Consider the following 22,447-nt stretch of genomic DNA (forward strand, 5'->3'; position numbering starts at 1 on the left):
GGAGTCCCGGGATCGAGTCCCACATCGGGCTCCCTGCTCAGCGGGGAGCCTGCTTCTCCCTCTGCCCCTCCCCCCTCTCATGTGCTCTCTTTCTCTCATTCTCTCTCTGTCAAATAATAAATAAAAATCTTTAAAAAAAAAAAATCAATAGTAAACTATATTTTGGATTTCATTCCTATGCTATGAATGTGTCTGGCAAAGGCAAAATTATACATGTTTCCTTAATTTGATGATCTCATGAAATTCACATAATTCTTCAGTGAGTGCCATAAATCTCTGAGAAGGAACTCCAGATTTTATAAATCTTATCACTGCTTTTTTTACAGAAGTCATAAATCTATAGTGGCAGAGAAAAACTTTATATTATCCAACTGATAATATGATCATTAGGGAAAATATAAGGTTTATTTTGCATTTCAGTGTAACAAGGCTGATAGAGATTTAAATAAAATATTCCTGATTTTTCTGATTTTTTGCTACATATTAAATATTTAAATGATTTATACCTTTAAATGATAATATACCTGAGTTCAAATTTAGAATGAAAATATATATGCACATCTTTTGAGAACCTTCATTTAAAAAGGATTATCCATGGGGCACATGGGTGGCTCAGTAGTTAAGCATCTGCCTTCGGCTCAGGTCATGATCCCAGGGTCCTGGGTTCAAGTCCTGCATAGGGCTCCCTGCTCAGCGGGAAGTCTGCTTCTCCCTTTCCCACTCCCCCCTGCTTGTGCTCCCTCTCTCACTGTGTCTCTCACTGTCAAATAAATAAATAAAATCTTTAAAAAAATAAATAAATAAAATAAAAAGGATTATCCGGGGCATCTGATTTGGGCTCAGATCGTGATCTGGGGATCCTGGGACCCAGCCCCAAGTTGGACTCTCTACTTAGTGGGTTGTTTGCTCCTCCCTCTCTCTCTGCCCCTCTCCCCCGCTTGTGTTCTCTCTCTCTCTCAGATAAATAAATAAAATCCTAAAAAATAATAATAAAATAAAAAACAAAAATAAAAAGGATTATCCTTCCCCAAAATTAATTGAAAAAATTTTAATTTGAACCATGTCAAAATTTCCCACATTTGTATTATTGTATCATATATTCATGTGCATACCATATCAAATAGCCATTTATTTTAAGACAATTCAATTTTCAAACATAGTTTAAACTGATCATTTGATTGAATTAACTAATCAGAGTTAAAGGGGAAAAAAAAAGTTTTAACCAGTCCTAGCCTGAAGTATAGTATTCAGGTAAACTGGGATTTACTTCTCAGTTACTTTTTAAGATAAGGATAGGAAAGTATCAGTGCAGTTCTGAAGAGCAGTATTAACGATTAGTAAGAGAATTATTCAGTGTCTAATTTTGCACTTTCAATTACAAATTTAACATAGCACTTTGATGCTGTCATTTATTTGGCATTGTTCAAAAGATGAAAGTCCCAAGTAAGCAAACACGTATCAGTAATTTAATAATGCCCCCTGTGGACATCAAAGCTAAAAATGAGCAATCAGGGGGCCCGGGTGGCTCAGTTGGTTAAGCGTCTGCCTTCAGCTCAGGTCATGATCTCAGGGTCCTGGGATCAAGCCCCATGTTGGGCTCCCTGCTCAGAGGGGAGCTTGCTTCTTCCTCCCCCTCTGTCCCTTCTTCTCAACTCGTGCTCTCTCTGTCTCTCTCTCTTTCACAAATAAATAAAATCCTTGATAAAATATCATTTTAACTGCATTTAAAATAAATACATATGTTAAGAAAAATTAATACTTCCTATAGTATTTTTATATTTAATTAATTAAATTAATTTCAGGGTATTATTTTCACATGACTTAAACCTAAGCTTTAAGATTTACCTTAGATACAGACATGCCTTTTTTTTTTTAGGATTTTATTTATTTATTTGAGAGAGAGAATGAGAGAGAGAGAGCATGAGAGGGGGGAGGATCAGAGGGAGAAGCAGACTCCCTGCTTAGCAGGGAGCCCGATGCGGAACTCGATCCCGGGACTCCAGGATCATGACCTGAGCCGAAGGCAGTCGCTTAACCAACTGAGCCACCCAGGCACCTCAGATATGCCTTTCTTACAATTGTTTATAAACAGAATTTTAAGTCAAATAAAATAATGAGGAACTTTTCATATTTAACTGTACTTGGGAAACTCATTATTTAAATAAGTTCAATTGGAGTCCTTTTGTAAAATAGTTACTAATATTGTAATAAAAATAATTGTTCCCTAATTTATCTGTTTTGTAAATACCTATATCAGTATATTAGTTTTTCTGTAAATCTGGTTATCTTGGGTCTCAGCCTTTCATAAATATGATTTAAGATCAGTAATTCATTTTTTTATGCACTCTTTCTGATTAAGGCAAATTTTCATTTGCTATTTCCTAAAAGATTTGCTGAAATTATCTGAAAATTTTGGCTGTTGTAGCTATTTCTCCAATAGCCAAAAAATAGGGCCTGTGGCTTTATCTGAATTTCTTTTAGTATTTCTTTTTAAAAACAAATTTTACATGACCCCAGGTCATTTTCCATTTAATTAATATCATAATATTTTGGAATAATATACTTTGTATAGAATGACATATCGTTTTTAGAAACAGAGTAATTTCTGAATATTTTCATGAAAGTCCCTCAAAACTAGTTATAATTGCATAAATGCCCTATTCTCATTTGACTGTTCTTGAAATTTCCATATTTAGAAATTCTCTTAGCATCACTATATGAAATAATAAATTCTACGTAAGTGATATTCAGGCTGTCCTTGAGTTTCTATACATGCTCTAAATATTTTCATATGTCTATATTTGGAAACTTCTCTATTTCTGGACCTGATACTGTTTTGCTTTATTTATTTATTTATTTATTTTTAAAAAGATTATTTATTTATTTATTTGAGAGAGAGAGAGAGAGAGCATAAGAGGGGGGAGGGTCAGAGGGAGAAGCAGACTCCCTGCCGAGCAGGGAGCCCGATGTGGGACTCGATCCTGGGACTCCAGGATCCTGACCTGAGCTGAAGGCAGTCTGAGCGACCCAGGCGCCCTGTTTTGCTTTATTTTAGTCTCACTTATTCTTCCCAATTACTCTTATCTGCTTTTTCATAAATATTCCTTTAGGATCTAACAAGTGTAGAACAAAATAATTTCCTCTTTGCCTTTGGCAATCTAGGTCTTTAATATTTTTAGTCATTAAAAAGCATCACGCCTACACCTTTCTCATTTAGAAAAGGGGAAGAATCTAAGCATACATTCTGGTTAAGGATATTAATTAAGTAAAGAGTTCACTTTTGGAGCATATTAAGAAATGACATATAGTTCTTCTGGAAATTCAAGAAAATCAACCATTTCTGATGGAAATAAATGTGTTTTCATCTGAGTTTGCAACACTGTTGATCTCTTCTTGTGAAAGGCTATCTGTTATTCTAGGGTTCAATCATTCCTGTATTATTGGGCAATATTTGCGGAGTTCCTAATCTGTCCATCAGAGAGACATCAGAATGGAGATGTGGGAAAGTCATGTTATATAATTCTTTACTTAAAATAGAATCCATGGGCGCCTGGGTGGCTCAGTTGGTTAAGCGACTGCTTCAGCTCAGGTCATGATCCTGGAGTCCCTGGATCGAGTCCCGTATCGGGCTCCCTGCTTGGCAGGGAGTCTGCTTCTCCCTCTGACCCTCCCCCCTCTCATGTGCTCTCTCTCATTCTCTCTCTCTCAAATAAATAAAATCTTAAAAAAAAAAATAGAATCCACAGGTTTTTAATCATAGGAATTACTAGATACCTAGACATCTAGATCTAGAAGTATCCTCTGATACTCTGCCCTCTTCCATTGCCTACTCTTGAGCTCCCAGAATTGAGAGAAAACCATTCAAATACAGTTATACTGGGAAGGTGTTAATGAGCTAAAAAGTTAATGTAAATGAGCAGAAAGAAATCCTCATTTACCAAAATAGAAAGTCAATGGACATCATCTAATATAAATCAAAGCAGAACAATATAAAGGTTTTATTTAGAAAATAGAGATAAATACTAAAAGAAATTTGCTTCAAAAAAAAAAAAAAAGAAAAGAAAGAAAGAAATTACTGTTCCTGGAACAAAGGTTAGAGTAGAGATGGACACAGGGAACAGAAATTGCTTTTGTTTAAAAAGAAAAATAGCCTTGGGGCACCTGGGTGGCTCAGTTGTTTGAGCATCTGCCTTTGGCTCAGGTCATGATCCCAGGGTCCTGGGATGGAGCCCCGCATCAGGCTCCCTGCTCAGCAGGAAGCCTGCTTCTCCCTCTCCCATTCCCCCTGCTTTGTTCCCTCTCTCACTGTGTCTCTCTGTGTCAAATTAATAAATAAATAAAATCCTTAAAAAAAAAAGAAAAAAATAGCCTTAGTACTATTTATATTTTTAAACCTGTTAACATATACTACTTCAATACAAATAAAAATATATTGTAAGCTACCTTAAGATCTTCTTGGAACAGCTGTGTATCTCCATTCTTTCTTCCATAGTATTTTATTTTATAATATTAAGATCTAAGTCCCAGAGTAAACCAGAAATTAATAAAAGGGTAGTTGATAAGGTTGTTGTTAATTATTGAGTATACTGAGAAACATGGATTTCTGGACTTTTTTATCCGATTTGTACTGATAAAAATAATTATGTTTAAAAAAGTAAATTATATTAGGGGCGCTTGGGTGGCTCAGTCGGTTAAGTGTCTGCCTTCCGCTCAGGTCATGATCCCAGGGTCCTGAGCTCCCTGCTCAGCAGAGAGCCTGCTTCTCCCTCTCCCTCTGCTGCTCCCCTGCTTGTGCACTCTCCCTCTCTCTCTGTCAAATAAATAAATTAAATAAATAAATAAATAAAATTATAGATATTTTATACGAACCTGATGGACTGGATCTGCTTTTCAGCATCATAACTTCCATATTATCTGTGTGATAATTTTCAGCTGAAAATTCTTCTGTTTCATCATTTTCAATTACATTATTTTCATCCTGTATCTGTTTGGAAAATTGCAATTCTATTTCCTTTGGAATGTCCTGGAAGTTCCAATTATATAAAAACTTTTTAAAATATGGTAAGGTATCAGAATCATCTGTTTTCTCTAGGACTCTTTCCTTTCCTACTTGCTCTTCAGCTTCCATAATTTCTATTGTTTTTATTTCTTGTTCCTTATCAGGGTCAAATTTACTTGTTGGAAGACGTTCATGTTTATCTCCTCCACTTCCTTCTTCACTTTTTCCATCATCTGATATAATTTTATCTTCATTGTTATATACAAAGCCTAGCATACCAAAACCAAAATCAAACCAACTTGGCTTGAGAATTGAGGTATCATTGACGATTGTGTCTTCTTTTTCTGTTAATATTTCTGTGCATGGAACTGTGGGTTCTTCCTCAGATGATAAGGAATTAGGAACATCTTGTAGTGGTGGATCGCTTTCTTTGGACAATAATTCAAGCCCTGTATACTCACCTCCAAAACCTAAATAACTTTTAAAACCACCCCCAAACCAACTAGTGGCTTCAGGACTGATAATGTTCTCTGACTCAGAACCTAGTTCAGACTGTTTCTTTGGCACTGAATTGAATTCCAATTCAGGTTCTTGCTTTTGTTCTGTTTGGGGTTCATCATTATTTAATTCCTCTAGGTCATTCTCCTCTTCTCCTGCTATTTTTCTACTTTGAAATGAACTTTCTTGTAGAGGTTCAATAACTGATTCAAAAGCCTTTCCTTCAGCTAGTTCCTTTCCAAATCCAAACCATCCTGTCACTTCAGGCGAGGATGGTGGGATGTGATCCACTTCTGGAACATAATCCTCTTCCATACTTCCAGCTTCCACTGCTTCCCAGTCTTTTGATTCACTAGTACTTCTGACATCTTCAGGAGCTTCTGATACTGGAAACTGATCTTCAAACAAAGTACTTTCAGAAGTTGAATAAAATCCAGATTCTGTCTGAAAGTCACTTTCATATACACTAGATTTTTGGTCTTTATCTTCTTCATATGGACATATATTTTTGCCATCATCATTGTTTAATTCACTGTCTTCATTTTCAAATGTGTAACTTACTCCAAGAAGACAAAGAAAATCAGATTCCTACAAGAGAAAAATTGATTGACATAAATATACTAAAATTCCTTGTTTCTCCCTAAATCACTTAAAATAGATGACTATGCAGCACAACAAAAACTAAAATCAGATCTCCTAATCTCAAACATTTATATCACAACTGACTCAGGGTCAATGATATAAATCTAAATGAAAAATCAAGGCTTTGACTATATTCTGGAAATAAACTCTTGATGAAAAGGCATACAGGTCCACAAAATCTTGCTTCTTTTAAGAGTACACTAACCAGACACATGCAGCTGTGTGGTGATTTGAGAGAGGGGAGTTTCACAGCACATGGTGACAGCTCAGACAGCCCAGAGATTCTAAAGCATGAAGGCCTTGTTAAAAGTTGCCTGGGTGGCTCAGTCGTTGGGCGGCTGCCTTTGGCTCAGGTCATGATCTCGGGGTCCTGGGATTGAGCCCCGCATCGGCCCCGCATCTGGCTCCCTGCTCATCGGGAAGCCTGCTTCTCCCTCTCCCACTCCCCCTGTTTGTGTTCCCTCCCTTGCTGTGTCTATCTCTGTCAAATAAATAAAATCTTTAAAAAAAAAAAGTTGCACTACAACATTTAGACTTCTTTTATTGAACACTGTATATGGCCAATTGCGGTGGGGAATCCTCTTGTTCATCTCACAGAACAACCAGATCATCAAGAAGAAAAATGGTGAAGTTAATATTTTTTTAAATTTTATTTTCAGTAGGCTTCACACCCAATGTAGGGCTTGAACTCACGACCTGGAGATCAAGAGTTGCATGCTCTACCAACTGAGCCAGCCAGGTGCCCCAAACTTACTATTTTTTAATCTGAAGGTATGAAACAGTGAGATGTGCTGCTCTTTGGATATGATCATTATGAAATGAGAATAAAGTTCAGAATTTTTAAAAAGTAAACTTCAAAACTGAAATTTTACAATGTTTTAGACACTGCAGTATAGTATGTGATTGGGAACAGACTCTGGAGCCAACTATCTGGGTTTAAATCCTGACCCTGCCATTTACTAGCTCTGTGAACTTGGGTGAATTATATGACCTTTCTATGCCTCAATCTCCTCATCCGTAAAATGAGGATAATGACAGTACCTATCTTATAGGGGTGTTGTGTTGTGAGGATTAAATGAATGAAGTGCTTAGAATAGTAACTGTCTGTAGTAAACACTAGCCTAACCTGGCCCAAGTTACACTACCCTAGATGAGCCAGTAATGTAAGGGTAAAAAGACCCAACACCTTGTCTCTATTCAAGGCAACTCTGAAAGGCCATCCCAGGTTCAGAGTTCCTTATGGAATCAACTGAGACCTTTGTTGCAACTGCATCACAGTTCAACTTCTCTGTGCAATCCTGCTTTTTCTTTTGGTCTTTCACAAGTGTTATTCCTAAGAGTATTACACCCCAGTAAACTTCTTGGGTGTAAAGGTCTACCTCAGAGTCTATTTCCCAGGGAACTTGACCTAAGAATGTAGGGCTTCTGTAAGCTTACTATATGCTATACACTGTGCTAGGTGCTGAAATTCTACAGTCAACAAAAGGAAAAAAGTAATTATGAATTGTGGTAAGTGCTATGGAGGAAATAAAGAGGAATCTGTGATTAAGATGCAGTAGTTCCACGAAGATCATCATGGAAGGCTTTTCTGAGGCACTTATGTTTACATGGCGATGTAAAGAATAAGAAGGAACTAGCTAAGTGAAGAACCTGGGGAAAGCATTTGAACCAGAAGGAGCAGCCTGTTTAGGTCTCTGGACTAGGAAAGTGTTTGGCATGTTCTAAGAACAGTCAATAGGCGAGTGTGGCCAGGAGCATAGTGAGTGAGGGGAGAGAAGTGTCAGGGTCATTGGGATGGGGGTGGAGGACAGGAGCAGATCATGTAGAGCCAGAGTAGGTTGATTCTAGGTTCAATGGAAAGTCATTAACAGGCTTTAAACCAAAGGAATGACCTCTGATTTTTTATTTTGTTTTGTTTTGTTCTTATGAGATCCATTGCTGTTTGGAGAATGAATTGGAAGAGGACAACAGTAGAGGCAAGGAGACCAATATTGCAGTATTCTTACCAAGAGATGATGAGACCTTGGATTAGGGGTATAGGCAGAGTGAAAATGACAAGAAGACAATATAGTCCATATATATTTTGGAGATAAAACTGACAGGACCAGTAATTATACATTAAATTGACTGTTAATCCCAGAATTTATGATGGGAAAGAGCCAAATAGACAGTTTTCTTGACTAGGCTAACTCACTTCACATTGACCTTATTTAAGGTAAGTTGCCTTTACCTGGAATCTGAATTAAATGGGCTTATCAAACTTACATATTGAAAAGTCACTTTCTGATTCCTTTTCTCATTATCAAGCCCAACATTATCAAACCCAACATTATCAAGCTCATTTAAAACTCAACAGAAAAAAGAAATTGTACAGTTATGAGACCTAGAGAGAGTGATGAGAAATAAATTTTGTCCCAGTGGGATAATAACATTAGTAATAATATCTAATACTTATATAGCACTTACTAAGTGCTGTTCTATATACTTTACATATGTTCATTTTTCCCCAATAAGTTTAAAAAGTAGCACTATATTATAATCATCATCCTCATTTTACAGATTAGAAAATTAAGGCATACAAGGCCACAGTCAGGCTTTGAACTCAGTCCAGAATCCATGATGCTCTTAACCACTTCACTCTACTACCTGTCTGTAAATTTTTCAGAAAGCAGTATGCCTGTCATCAATTCTGTCTTACCTAATTTTATTCACATACTCTATTCCTAGAGTGAGTTCTCAGACCAACTATTTTATGTATTCACTATACAAGATACTTAACCAATGGACACTTATACTACAGAAAACTGCTTTAGCCAAGAAATTTTAAATTCAATTAACAACAGAAATGTTATTAATACTCACTTTAGTTGATATCTGAACTTCCTCAGATATGAACACCTCTTCAATCTGGACTGCATCTCTGGGAAAATATCCAAAGTCCTTTCCTTTCTGCCAAAATGAAGAATAAAGATTAGCAAGGAAGAGTGATCAAAGCTATAATAACCACTGAGCCTAATTTTGCCCCCATGTCCTTGGCTTTCATCTATCCCAAATCACAAACATTAATTGGCTTTCACTTGCCATCTAAAAGAAAGTGAGTGAAATTATATTCCTTTTTTTTAAGATCTTATTTTTAAGTAATCTCTACACCCAATGTGGGGCTCAAACTTAGAACCCCCAAGATCAAGAGTCACACATTCTACCAACTAAGCCGGCAAGATACCCCTATTATTCAAAAGAATAGTATAAATTTGAGGGAACAAAGAGCCAAGTTGTAAAAGGCCACTTTTTCAGTCTTCTGAGGGAAAACCACCCCACACACCGATTTTCTTCCTTTTTATGTTTGTCAATGACCTTCCTTACCGAGATGGACCCCAGACTTATACTGTCAACCTGGAATATCAAAAGGCAAAGGAATGGTGACAGTAGCCATCTAGATGGAGCTGTGACATATTCAACATTTTCAGGATGTCAAAATCAAGTAAGCGGTTTAAACTCTGAAGGGCCAAGATGGATTCATCAGAACAGCAAAGATCTATGAGTTCTCCTGGGAGCATTTGGTTCCCTTCCACTTTTCTGAGGCTACCTTGGTAATAGGGATCTTCTTAATCCAGTTTAAGTACATAGAAGACGTCCCCCAAGAGTGAGGCTTTCACCACTCTCAGCCCATTTCCTATCCCTGGCAAAGTTTAAAGACCGTCTTTTGGTCCTTTGATCCAGCACCATTACACCTCAACTGTGATTCTTCCAGCTCTGTAGTTGCTGCAGCTACTTGGAAACTGATAGTCTGTGAGTGAACTCTGCAGTATGGTTTCTTAAACAGCTGCCTGCCTGGACTAAAACACCTAATGCTGGGGCGCCTGGGTGGCTCAGTCGTTAAGCGTCTGCCTTCGGCCCAGGTCATGATCCCAGGGTCCTGGGATCGAGCCCCGCATCGGGCTCCCTGCTCGGCGGGAAGCCTGCTTCTCCCTCTCCCACTCCCCCTGCCTGTGTTCCCTCTCTTGCTGTGTCTCTCTCTGTCAAATAAATAAATAAAATCTTTAAAAAAAAAAAAAACAAAACACCTAATGCAAGGAACTCAGTATGCTTGAAACTTCACCCTGCCTCCACACAGTACACGCTGCTTTTGCGTGGAACTATCATTTTCACACATAGAAAACAAGAAAGAATGCTTTCCTTTCCTCTTACGATCCCTACCGTGTCACTTTTCTTACAGCTGCATTGGTTGCCTCTAATTTGTTCAAAGACATCCACTGGCATGTGTAAGAGACCATAAGCAGTAAGGAATCTTGGGAACTGCAAAAGCCAAATAATTCTGGCCACTGACAGTCAGGGGTTCAGTCATACAGCCCCTAATGCTAAAAAGCAGGATCCAAACAGAACCTGTTCCTTCGAATAGTGATCACAGGGGTTACACAACAGAAAAATCTGTTGCATGTTCAATATGGAAATGATGTATGCATCAGGTTGGTCACACTTGTTCAGCTTGGAAGTAAAATTGCTTACAGCATCTTTTCATTATAAAGCATAACGATACCATCAAAGATACAAATGTGTTTCCAGTTGAAAACATTAATCATTAATTTTCCTGTTATATATTTAGAGAGATTACTCAGGCTTCTAGGAATTTCAGTGTAATAGGACTGTGGGCCAAATAAAAGGCTCTCCCAATTGTTGTCATTGTTGTTTTTCATGAAAAATTCATATACCTTGATTCTCTAGGCTACTCATCTCTCTGGATCTCTTCAATAAGAACTCCATCCTTGGGGCGCCTGGTGGCTCAGTCGGTTAAGCATCTGCCTTTGGCTCAGGTCATGATCTCGGGGTCCTGGGATCGAACCCCACATCAGGCTCCCTGCTCCGCAGAGAGTCTGTTTCTCTCTCTCCATCTGCACTCTCCCCCAACCCCACCTGTGCTCTCTCTCTCTTTCAAATAAATAAAATCTTTTTTTTTATTTTATTTTATTTATTTATTTATTTTTTTTATTTATTCATTAGAGACAGAGAGAGAGACAGAGGCAGAGGGAGAAGCAGGCTCCCCGCGGAGCAGGGAGCCCGATGCGGGACTCGATCCCAGGACCCTGGGATCATGACCTGAGCCGAAGGCAGACGCTCAACCGACTGAGCCACCCAGGCGTCCCTCAAATAAATAAAATCTTAAAGAAACCTAGCCATCCTTTATTTGCTCAGAAAGACATGTCTTTTAATCTGATTAACTAAAACTTCCCAGTCTCTCTTAAACTAAGCCATTGACAGCACCATGGGATCACTGGTGTTGCCTAGACATCCCATAATCTCCACCTCTAAATTTTATTCTCCAAGTAAATATAAAACTTAACTTCAAAAACTATGCATGCTATGTAAAAATAATTTCAAGGCACTCTTAGTTCTCTATCCCAACCAGAATGTCTTCCGAAAATATTACTTTTATAGAAATTCTGGAACCGGGGTGCCTGGGTGGCTCAGTCGTTAAGCATCTGCCTTTGGCTCATGTCATGATCCAGGGTTCTGGGATCAAGCCCCGCATTGGGCTCCCTGCTCAGCGGGAGGCCTGCTTCTCCCTCTCCCATTCCCCCTGCTTGTATTCCCTGAACCAAGACTGAACATAACCATTTTTTATTTGTTTAAATATGTTTAGGGTGGGGTGCATGGGTGGCTCAGTTGGTTAAGCATCTGACTCTTGATTTTGGCCCAGGTCCTGATCTCAGGGTCATGAGGTCAAACCCCATGTGGGGCTCCACACTCACCCGGGAATCTACTTGAGGTTCTTTCCCTCTGCCCCTCTCCCAACTCATGCACATGCTCTCTCTCTCTCTCTCTCTCATTCTCTCAAACAAATAAATATTTTTTTAAAAATATGTTAAGGGTTTTAAATATATATATTACATATATACTATATATGTAAAGTGCTTTAAAATTATTAAAGTTCCTTTAGAAATGAAAACCAGGTATTCTGTACAAGCTAGTCATTTATTCTACATTCAGTTTTTTTTTTTTTTACATTCAGTTTTTAAAACTAGATACTTACACTTCCTGCCCACAAATCTTCCCTTTCTCCTGCAAGCTTAACATAAACAGATATCTCTTCTCCCTTAGTGAAGTTCAGGTATCGGCAGTCAGGTCCTCTGTAATCTCTCACAGCTAAGACTCTGCTTATTAAAGCTATGTAAACGTGAGAAAAACACACAATTTAAATTAAAATGTTATTTCCCCCCCTCCCATCTTGCCCTCCTCCAGTCTACCCTATGTATTTCCAAATGCTAATTTCTTCATATTATTTATCGCCTCAAAAACCTACATAGACTTCCCACTGCACACAGAATCAATTCTAAGTTCTTTGGCTTGGTATCCAAGGCTATTCATAACCTGATCCTCTTCCTTATTTAAAATGATTTCCTCTTATTCCTTTACAGTCAAGTTCATCTATCCATTGTCCCTGGAATATGTCATTATCATTCTTGTCAGGAAGGAAAGGTGAAGATAATTTGTTTTCTTCCTAGCACCTACTACAGTAGTCCCCCTTATCTGTGGGGGATATGATCCAAGACCCCTAGTGGGTGTCTGAAACCACAGAGAGTACTGAACCCTATATACACTATGTTTTTTGCCTATGTATACATACATATAATAAAGTTTAATTTATAAATTAGGCACAGTAAGAGTCAACAACAATAATAGTAAAATTGAACAATTATAACAATGTATTGTAATAAAAGTTATGTGACCAATCTCTCTTTCTCAAAATATCTTATTCTTCTTACAATGACGTAAGATGATAAAATGCCTCCCTAATGAGCTGAAGTGAGGTACACAAGGTAAGCACTGTGACATAGAGTTGGGCTACTATTGACCTTCTGACTGCATGTCAGAAGAGGGATCATCTGCTTTTGGACCATGGTTGACCCCAGGTAACTAGAACCATGGAAAGTGACCCATGGGTAATGGGGACTTTTGTATATTCCAGGCATTATGATAACTCTTTCATATCTTTATTTTATTAAATCCCCAAACAGACCTATAAGGTCAAAAATCTTATAACAGTCTAACAAATGAGCCTTTAACTAAGTCTTAGAGAGTTGGTCACACACCTGATAAATGGTGGAGCCAGATTTTCACTGAGATTATTTTTACTGCAATATCTGCCTTCCATATTCTGAGATTTTTCTTTCTGTTCTTTCCTAAGCCTAGAAACCCTTCAGTCTCTCTTTGTGATGAGCTCATATCCTACTTCTTCTGTGAGACATCCCAAATTGGTCCAGCCTATTCTGCCCCTTTTCTGAACTTCAATATTATCTATTATCCTTATGTTGTATTGCTATTTACTTTTTCATGTTGACCTAATTCCTGGAGGTCAAGAAACTTAACTGACATTTCATTTTGTTCCTCTTAAATCACACTCCTACCCCTCCAGACTCAGCACATAATAGGCCCTCAATAACTATGATCAGAACTAGATACACTAAATTTAGCCCTTCAATACATAAAGTAATATACATACCATATTACCTATTATAATTATACTAACATGTAAAACATTTTGATTAAGTCATATGATTAAAGTTAAAATAACATTATAAATTACTATAAATTTGAATGTTCCCTTTCCATGTTTCATGTCTGGCCCTAAGGAAACTAAAATGAGGTTGTAAAGAGGGAAAGAAAGATTATTACTATTATAAAACATCATCTAGTAAATCTCTATATATCAAATTACATATCCAAATGATTAAGGAAAATGTTTACTCAAAAAATTTACTTATAAATTATTACTTTCCCACTAATAATATTTTGCATTTTTAATTTACATGTTGCAAATCAGAAATAATTCTCACATACTGAAGAGACAGAACATATCTGAAACAGATGTAATATATTGTGATACTATTCATCTTGCACCATAATGCTAATAACAGAAAATACTTCTTAAGCAATAAAATGAAAATTAGTTTTTCTTTGTAGAAGATAGGAGAGAGTTAATATTCAAGTATATAAATAAAATTATGTACTCTTAACACTGATTTCATTATTTTTACATGATAAATGAACATGGAAATGATTAATGTTTGATAAAGCTTAAACAATAAATCATGGTGATAAGAAATAAATGCATTTTTAGAAAACTTGTGAGAATCAGAAAGTTCTGATTGAGAAATAGAAACTAAAAAATAGGGGCGCCTGGGTGGCTCAGTCGTTAAGCGTCTGCCTTCGGGTCAGGTCACGATCCCAGTGTCCTGGGATTGAGTCCCGCATCAGGCTCCCTGCCCCGCTGGAAGCCTGCTTCTCTCTCTCCCACTCCCCCTGTTTGTGTTCCTGCTCTCGCTGTGTCTCTCTCTCTGTCAAATAAATAAATAAAACCTTAAAAAAAAAGAAACTAAAAAATGTAAGAGCTTCATAAATAAAGAACTATCAAATGGCTTGAAATCTTTTTAATACAAATCAATACAAATCAATTTAGCTACCTTAAAAAACAGTAAAAGTGCTGATTTGTTTTTGAGGCCTGGATTAATACCTTCATCATTTCTGATATATTTATATATCAGGCTGATCTTTGCCCCTTGATACACTTACATTAAAAATTATTACAATATGCTTTGCTTCTAGCACTTTCTTTTTATAGGTAAGTGTATTTTATAATGGCAAATATTTCTCAATGACATTACTGCTCACTTCTATCCTACATGTCCACAATAACATGTCATTTCAGAACCTTAGTTTAAGAGGAAAAGAAGGAAAAAAAGAAAAGCAAACTTACTTTCACACTCCAAGTCACCACATTTTTTAAAATCTGCCAGCAGTTTTGTGCCCTCCAGACACTTTATCAGAGAAATTACCAAAAGGAAGATTCTGTGAACTCCAAGCTCCGCCATGCTAAAACAAGCAGGAATCCCAAACAAGGTTTAAGCCAATTGTTTAGGCCGTATATATGTCAGCCAAAACAAGAGATATCCCACTCTCTCCACTAAATTTAAGAGAAAAGGTTTGTTTTTCTGAATCCCTTGACAATTACATTTTTCAACTGGTGTTTAGGCTTAACTTGAGGGACAAGTGCTCTCTGTTTGCAATCTGCAGTGTCAGGTATCCAGATAATACATAAGGGTTTAATAATTAACAGAGATTTTTAGTTGGACTCATGGCTTATAAAGTTGACCCATGTAAAACAGTCTCACTTAAAGGTACCTTGCACTCAACAGAACAGTTCTTAGACAGGCCTCTACAAAAAGGTAGCTCATCTCTTTATGTTAAAGTCTTTAAATCAGTCAATAAATACAGGGTATTTGCTGCATGCAAATAACAGTTATCAATGGAGAAAGTATATAGTTATATGTAGAAGCAGTAATAATTTATATTAAAACCATGGCTTTGAAATATGATGAAAGTTATTTTAAAAAAATCCCACTTTCATATTTCAAAAACCTTCAGTGTTACTATGAAACTGAAACTTGTATTTAGTTAAGAATAATAGTTCAAAGTGGTAAGTACTTCTTATGTTCCAGGTATTGTCTTTTTTTTTTTTTTAAAGATTTATTTATTTATTTATTTTGAGAGAGAGAATGAGAGACAGAGAGCATGAGAGGGAGGAGGGTCAGAGGGAGAAGCAGACTCCCTGCCGAGCAGGGAGCCCGATGCGGGACTCGATCCTGGGACTCCAGGATCATGACCTGAGCCGAAGGCAGTCGCTTAACCAACTGAGCCACCCAGGCGCCCTCCAGGTATTGTCTTAAACAATTATGTGATTTAACTCTCACATCAACTGTCTAAGGTAGGTAATATTTTGCTTATGAGGAAACTGAGGTACTATTAAGCTAGCTAGATATTACCTAATGTTACTGCTGCTTAAAGGGGATCAAAGCCCTATATTGGGACTTTCTATGTAAAACACTAGATCTCGGTAGATTTGGGGAAACCAGAGTTGTCTTATTTCAACCTTGAGAAAGTATCTTTCTAACTCCTTCTTTGCTGTACCCCTTCCCTATATTTGGGCATGCCACCGAGTGCATGGCTTCCAGAATACAGCAGTTGTATGACACCACACTCCCCTCTAGTTGTCTGACATAACAAAGCAAATATCCAGCACCTGAGCAAGCTAAAGTGAAGGACTTTTGCTTTCAGGATCCTAAAAACAACAACAACAACAACAACAAAAAACAATGTGTTTGTTTGTTTTCCAAAAACAATAGTAAGAAGCCCCCTCTCAGATCAAAGATTTTTACATCTTTAGAAAGAATCTGATAGAACATGAATTTGAGGATCATTTGGCTGGCAATCAGATCACTGTACAGTTGTTCACATGCACACTCAAAAAGCTTTAGATTAGTTTCTTGGGGCACCTGGGTGGCTCAGTCGGTTAAGCGTCTGCCTTCGGCTTGGGTCATGGCCCCAGGGTCCTGGGATCGAGCCCCACATGGGGCTCCCTGCTCAGCTGGGAGCCTGCTTCTCCCTCTCCTTCTGCCTCTCCGCAATGCTTGTGCTCTCTCTCTCTCTCAAATAAATAAATAAAATCGTAAAAAAAAAAAAAAGATTAGTTTCTTGAACACTTTTACAAGTCTATAAGCTATGTTGTCAAAGACATTAACTCTTCAGCTTCAAAATTTGGTGCACAATTATTTGCATAATCTATAATATCAAATCAAGAATATTTAATAATTAATGTTCTTTTTCCTTTTTTGTATTCAATATTAAAGACATTACAGTTAAATTCTGAACTAATTATTTGAATTTTGTTTTTTTTTTTAAAGATTTTATTTATTTATTTGAGAGAGAGAGAGAGCATGAGAGAGGGGAGGTCAGAGGGAGAAGCAGACTCCCCGCCGAGCAGGGAGCCCGACGCGGGACTCGATCCCGGGACTCCAGGATCATGACCTGAGCCGAAGGCAGTCGCCCAACCAACTGAGCCACCCAGGTGCCCGAATTTTGTGTTTTTTTTTAAGATTTCTTTTTTTAAGCAATCTCTACACCCAACGTGGGACTCAAACTCACAACCCCAACATCAAGACTTGCATGCTCTACCAACTGAGCTAGCCAGGTGCCCCAATTTTGTTTTAAATTAAGAACACAGCTAAATTTAAATTTGTCTATTGATTGGACTTAAGGAAATTTGAGTCAAGAAAAATAGGAGAGGGCCCTTGGGTGGCTCAGTCGGTTAAACATCTGTCTGCCTTTGACCCAGGTCATGGTCCTGGGGTCCTGGAATCAAGTCCTGCATCAGGCTCCCTGCTCAGTGGGGAAGTCTGCTTCTCCCTCTGCGCCACCCCCCCCACTTGTGTGATTGCTCTCTCTCTCCCTCTCTCTCACAAAAATAAATAAATAAAACCTAAATTAAAGAAAAAAAAGAAAAACAGGAGAAAAATTTTTGCCTAAGATACCAGCCTGGAGATTTTCTTCTACTAGAAATGTTCCCACTTTCTTGTTACTTAATGCACTCAGATTATTTCACTTTATTTTCAGATCATCACTTAAATATAATTTAACAAGATATCTGAAATGTGATAGTATAATGTTAACCTTCTCTAATAGACCCAGGTGAAGAGGTGGTATGTGAAAGGGGTAAGAGCATTTGGTTTAAAGAAATCAAAGCATCAATTTCACTATAAAGACAGCCCTATTAAGCTAATTAGATATTATCTAATTGCTGATGCATTTTGCAGGTCAACTGTTGTGTCAATATTAAAGTATACTGCTGCTGAGGAAGATTTAATGGTAACAGTCAGGAATACTGATTTGGAAGAACTATGGCATTCTTCAGAAACTGTATATACAAGAAGTAAGAGTACTTCCTGCATAAAGCTAAAGAATGAATCATCAAAACCACACATGTTCAGTATCTTAGAGATAATGTCACAGAGTAACCCTTTCCATGACAATATGAAGACATAATCATCAATGCTATACTTCTACTGCTTGATGGTATTATTTCTGATACTATATAGTACTATCTTGTCTCTTAGTACATCAGATTTCCTAAAGTAGGAACATATTTCTTTCACCTAGCTACCTGTCACTCTGGAAATTTATTAGATAGAGAAATTTGATCAGAAGTACATGGGAGAAGCTGAACTAATTAAGCGGGGGTGGTTTTTACTAGGGAAGGGAACTAGAACAAAGCCTTTGAAAACAGTTCCCATGGTAGACAGTGAGAGATAAGGCCCAAGAACGATTAAGATTCAAACTGGTGTGGAAGATATAGAGATGGCCCCCCATATTCCCTCTTTAAGGTAAGACCTTCTGTTCAGCTGCAGGGAGTACAGGTGGCAGGTTAGCCTCTGGCAGACACCCCTCCCTGTGTGATCTAGTGGATCAATGACAAGGGAGTACAAAGGTGGGGTCATTTGAACCTTCTGTGGGACACTGACAGGCATTCCTCACTCCAGAGCTCCCTATTGGGTTTACTGAAGCTTTGTAGATCCTGCACTGTGGTTTGACTTTGCCCTTTGCCTAATCCTGCTTTCTCCCTCTTCCTTTCACAAGTGGTGATCCCTTGAACCCCAAAATCTTCTCATCATCTACTTCTAGAGGACCCAACCTCAGACACTAGTGATCCAAAGACACTAAACAGGGAGATGGCAGAACACACACATTGTTTTGTGTGTGTCACTCCATGTCTCCTTTTACCTTTGTTGCTTTTGTGCTGCTGAAGGCCATGTTTTAGGGGCGCCTGGGTGGCTCAGTCGTTGGGTGTCTGCCTTCGGCTCGGGTCATGATCCCAGGGTCCTGGGATCGAGCCCCGCATCGGGCTCCCTGCTCGCAGGAAGCCTGCTTCTGCCTCTCACACTCCCCTTGCTTGTGTTCCCTCTCTCGCTGTCTCTCTCTCTGTCAAATAAATAAATAAAATCTTTAAAAAAAAAATCTGAAGGCATGTTTTAATTCTGTCTGCTTTTTCTTATTCTGTCTGTATTAGAGTTCTAACAGGAAACAGATGAGTGTTCCATTTTGAGGGATGACACTACTCTGTGATTGAGGAAATTTTCAGGAGGGACTATTTGCAACACTGTAGAGAGGGTTCAGGGAAACCAACAAGGGATGTAATGTCCCCAGGCATGAAGGTACAATGAGCACTACCTGGAGAGAACTATAGAAGAGGTCTGCCCAACAGGAACTCAGTCAGGAAAACCTCACTCTTCTACTTTCTGAACTCCCAGCAGTAACTTCTATTGACCAAACCCAGCCAGATGCCAGAGAATAAGGGAACCCCTTTGGAGCAGGGGACTGAGGAGTGGATTGGTAGAAGCAAAAAGAGAATATCCCATACATGCTCATTATTCCTTTACTATGTGTTTTTGAATAATAGTACACAACATCCTTGACATCCAAGATGATACATGTGAGATATTTGCTGAGCAGGGGATTGAATTGATTAGTCTCATCTATGCATAGGAAAGGAATTTAATGTTTGTTGAGCACCAATTTTGTACCAATGAGCTTAATATTTCACATACAAATCTCATCCTTCAGGGTAGATAGGTATTATTTATTGAATGCCCAGAATGTGTCAGACACTCTTCTAGAGATTGGAGATATAGGAGTGAACAGGACAAAGTCCTTGCTCTCATGAACCTTGCATGCTAATGAAGGAAGACAGACAAGAACAAGCAAACAAATAAATGAACAAGATAATTGCAGGTAGTGATAAGTTATTATGGAGAAAAGTGTCTACTTAGATAAAGTTGTCAGGGAAGTCATCTCTGGTGAGTGACATTTGACTTAAGATAGGGGAATAGAAAAGCAGAACATTCTGTGCAGAGGGAAGAATTAAGAAGGAGGTCATACTTCATTGTCTGAAGCTTGATTACCAAAGACTTAAAGAAAAAAAATGAAGGAGGCATAGCAGATGCATTCCAGTATGTAAGAGACAAGCCTTTAAGGTGGAAAATAAGTTGGCATATACAATCAAGAAACAGAAAGGCAGGTGGAGAGTGGTAGGAGATGAGGTAGGAGACAGAGGTCCAACCATGCAGGGACTTTGGGCTGTGGAAATAAGTGTAAGTTTTATCCTAAGCGCAGTGGGAAGCCATAGGTGGTTTTAAGGAAGAGAATAACATTATTTGTGTTTTTATCATATAACTTCACTTTTTTTTTGCTTTGCTAACTTCTACTTATTCTTCTAGTATCTTAGGTTAAATCACTTGATAAATAGATGACTCAATAACTTTTCTGAATGAACGAAAAATACATGCATGAATGAATAAATGAATTGATTTACTTTCTTTTTTTTTTTTTTTTAAAGATTTTATTTATTCATTTGAGACACAGAGATACAGAGAGAGAGAGAGCATGAGCAGGGAGAAAGGCAGAGGGAGAGGGAGAAGCAGGCTCCCCGCTGAGCAGGGAGCCCGATGTGGGGCTCGATGCGGAGCTCGATCCCAGGACGCTGGGATCATGACCTGAGCTGAAGGCAGACGCTTAACCATCTGAGCCACCCAGGCACCCCGAATTGATTTACTTTCAAGAGCAAGATTCTTTATGCCCCGTGACTAAATGAAATTTTATCTTCAGCTGTGCTGCTCAATTGCTCTCTTTCTCTCATTTCAAAAAGAAAGTCAGGTAATCCTTTTGATTAAATTTTCTTTTAAAAAATTTGACAAAAGGAATTGGATCTCATATATATCTTGATCTTTGCATTGGTATTAGTAGCAGCAGTGTTAACCTCCAGCAAGCAAAGTTTTGGAAAACCTTTGGATTCCCAAACACTGTAGGTAATGCTTTGACTGGTTGCTATATGAATAAGTTAATGAGCAATTAACAGTACAGATGTATTTAGTATTCCAATTAATTCCTAGTCATCAATAGCTTAATGTCTTTTAAGAACCAATATGGGTTAATTTTATGTACTCTTACGCCATCCCTTCCAAAATCATCCTCCTTCACTGTCTGCCACCATCCTGTCCCCATTTATATACCTTTCCTTCCTACTTCGTTTGGTGTCCATGTCCCTAAGTACCTCATACTCTCAAGCTTCTTTAAGAAAAAAATTAACTCACAAAAATATTAGTAACTTAATTTTTTTTTAAGATTTTATTTATTTATTCATGAGAGAGAGAGAGAGAGGCAGAGGGAGAAGCAGACTTCCCGCAGAGCAGGGAGCCCGATGCGGGACTCGATCCCAGGACTCCGGGATCATGACCTGAGCCGAAGGCAGACGCTCAAATATCTGAGCCACCCAGGCGTCCCAGTAACTTAATTTTTATACCTCCCCCAAATAAGTAAATTTTTAAAAGAGTATATAGAATAAAATTTCTGCATGGAAATGAATAGATAAGTTATTTTTGCTTATTTATCTACTTCTTTCAAAGATGTATAGAATAATGGATCCACTACTATCATTCTCGTTTTGTTTCATTCTCTCCTCTTTCTTCCAGGTTCCCTGGGACATAGGAAAAAATGCCCTCTGTCAATGGACTCATGCTAGGATATGGCAAAATACTTAGCGCCTTGGAGCTTCAAAGTCTTTGCTCATAGAACGAGAAACTTGTGCTAAAGGACCTCTACAAGTCCTTCCAGCTCAGCTATCACATGATTCTCTGAAATATCACTGACTACTGCAATCAGAACATCAAATTGGACGTGGTGAAACTTCTGTTAATGTGGTCTCATTAAAACCACAGATTAAAAACAAATAAATAAAGGAGATATATGGATGCATCCCACTATCTTGGATAGAAGGGATTGGGATGTGAAAATACCATTAAATAGTAACATACAATAAAATGTGCATTCATTCTTTTCTTTAACAATAGCTTTTGAGTGTTTGCTATGTACCAGATACTGTGTGAGGCATGTGGAACACATGGGGGAATAAAGCAGACAGAGAACATCCTTGCCCCCATGGAGGTTATAATCTACAGGAGAAGACAAACAAGACAACTCATTTCTAGAATATAAAGGAGATATTCAGGATTTGTGATTAGGTATTGGTGATTAATTTTTTGTGAAGCAAGGGAGAAGGAAATGTCAAGGATGATTCTGTTTCCTAGTTGGACAACTGAGAGAGAATGTGGTGGCTCCATTTACTGACACAGGAGCACAGGAGAGGAGCAGGTTTGGAAGAGAGGTGGAGGAAGATCATGAGTTTGGTTTAGGACATGTGAAGTAAATGAAAGTAAAGCAATGCAACTTATTTTCAGAAAAAAATTAAAATTTGATGGTTTTGAGAAATTACTCACAAGCCTGTTTTCAAAAGGCTTACTTAGGGGCGCCTGGGTGGCTCAGTCAGTTAAATGTCTGCCTTCAGCTCAGGTCATGATCCCAGGGTCCTGGGATCAAGTCCCACATAGGGTTCCCTGTTCTGCGGGGAGTCTGCTTTTCCGTCTCCCT

At 38.1% G+C, this 22,447-nt stretch overlaps 1 protein-coding gene across 5 annotated transcripts in view; it reads right to left on the reverse strand.

The window, feature by feature from the left end:
- The window catches only part of MIA2 (MIA SH3 domain ER export factor 2), a 98,530-nt gene extending 83,075 nt beyond the window's left edge, over window positions 1-15,455 (reverse strand). Inside the window, exons 1-4 of one of the 5 annotated variants that reach the window (XM_081830581.1) lie at window positions 14,892-15,359; window positions 12,168-12,301; window positions 9,002-9,088; window positions 4,870-6,085 (exon numbers count right to left, since the gene is read on the reverse strand). In XM_081830581.1, coding sequence (XP_081686707.1) covers window positions 4,870-6,085; window positions 9,002-9,088; window positions 12,168-12,301; window positions 14,892-15,006 — 1,552 coding nt within the window. In that variant the 5' untranslated portion in view covers window positions 15,007-15,359. Of the gene's footprint in view, window positions 1-4,869; window positions 6,086-9,001; window positions 9,089-12,167; window positions 12,302-14,891 lie in introns of all 5 variants that reach the window. The other 4 variants (XM_081830580.1, XM_081830582.1, XM_081830585.1 and 1 more) reach the window with 4 other exon arrangements.
- Window positions 15,456-22,447: the final 6,992 nt, after the last annotated feature.

This window comes from Leptonychotes weddellii, chromosome 9, assembly GCF_054177405.1.
Source record: "Leptonychotes weddellii isolate Sample4059 chromosome 9, ASM5417740v2, whole genome shotgun sequence".
NCBI classification, from domain to species: domain Eukaryota; kingdom Metazoa; phylum Chordata; class Mammalia; order Carnivora; family Phocidae; genus Leptonychotes; species Leptonychotes weddellii.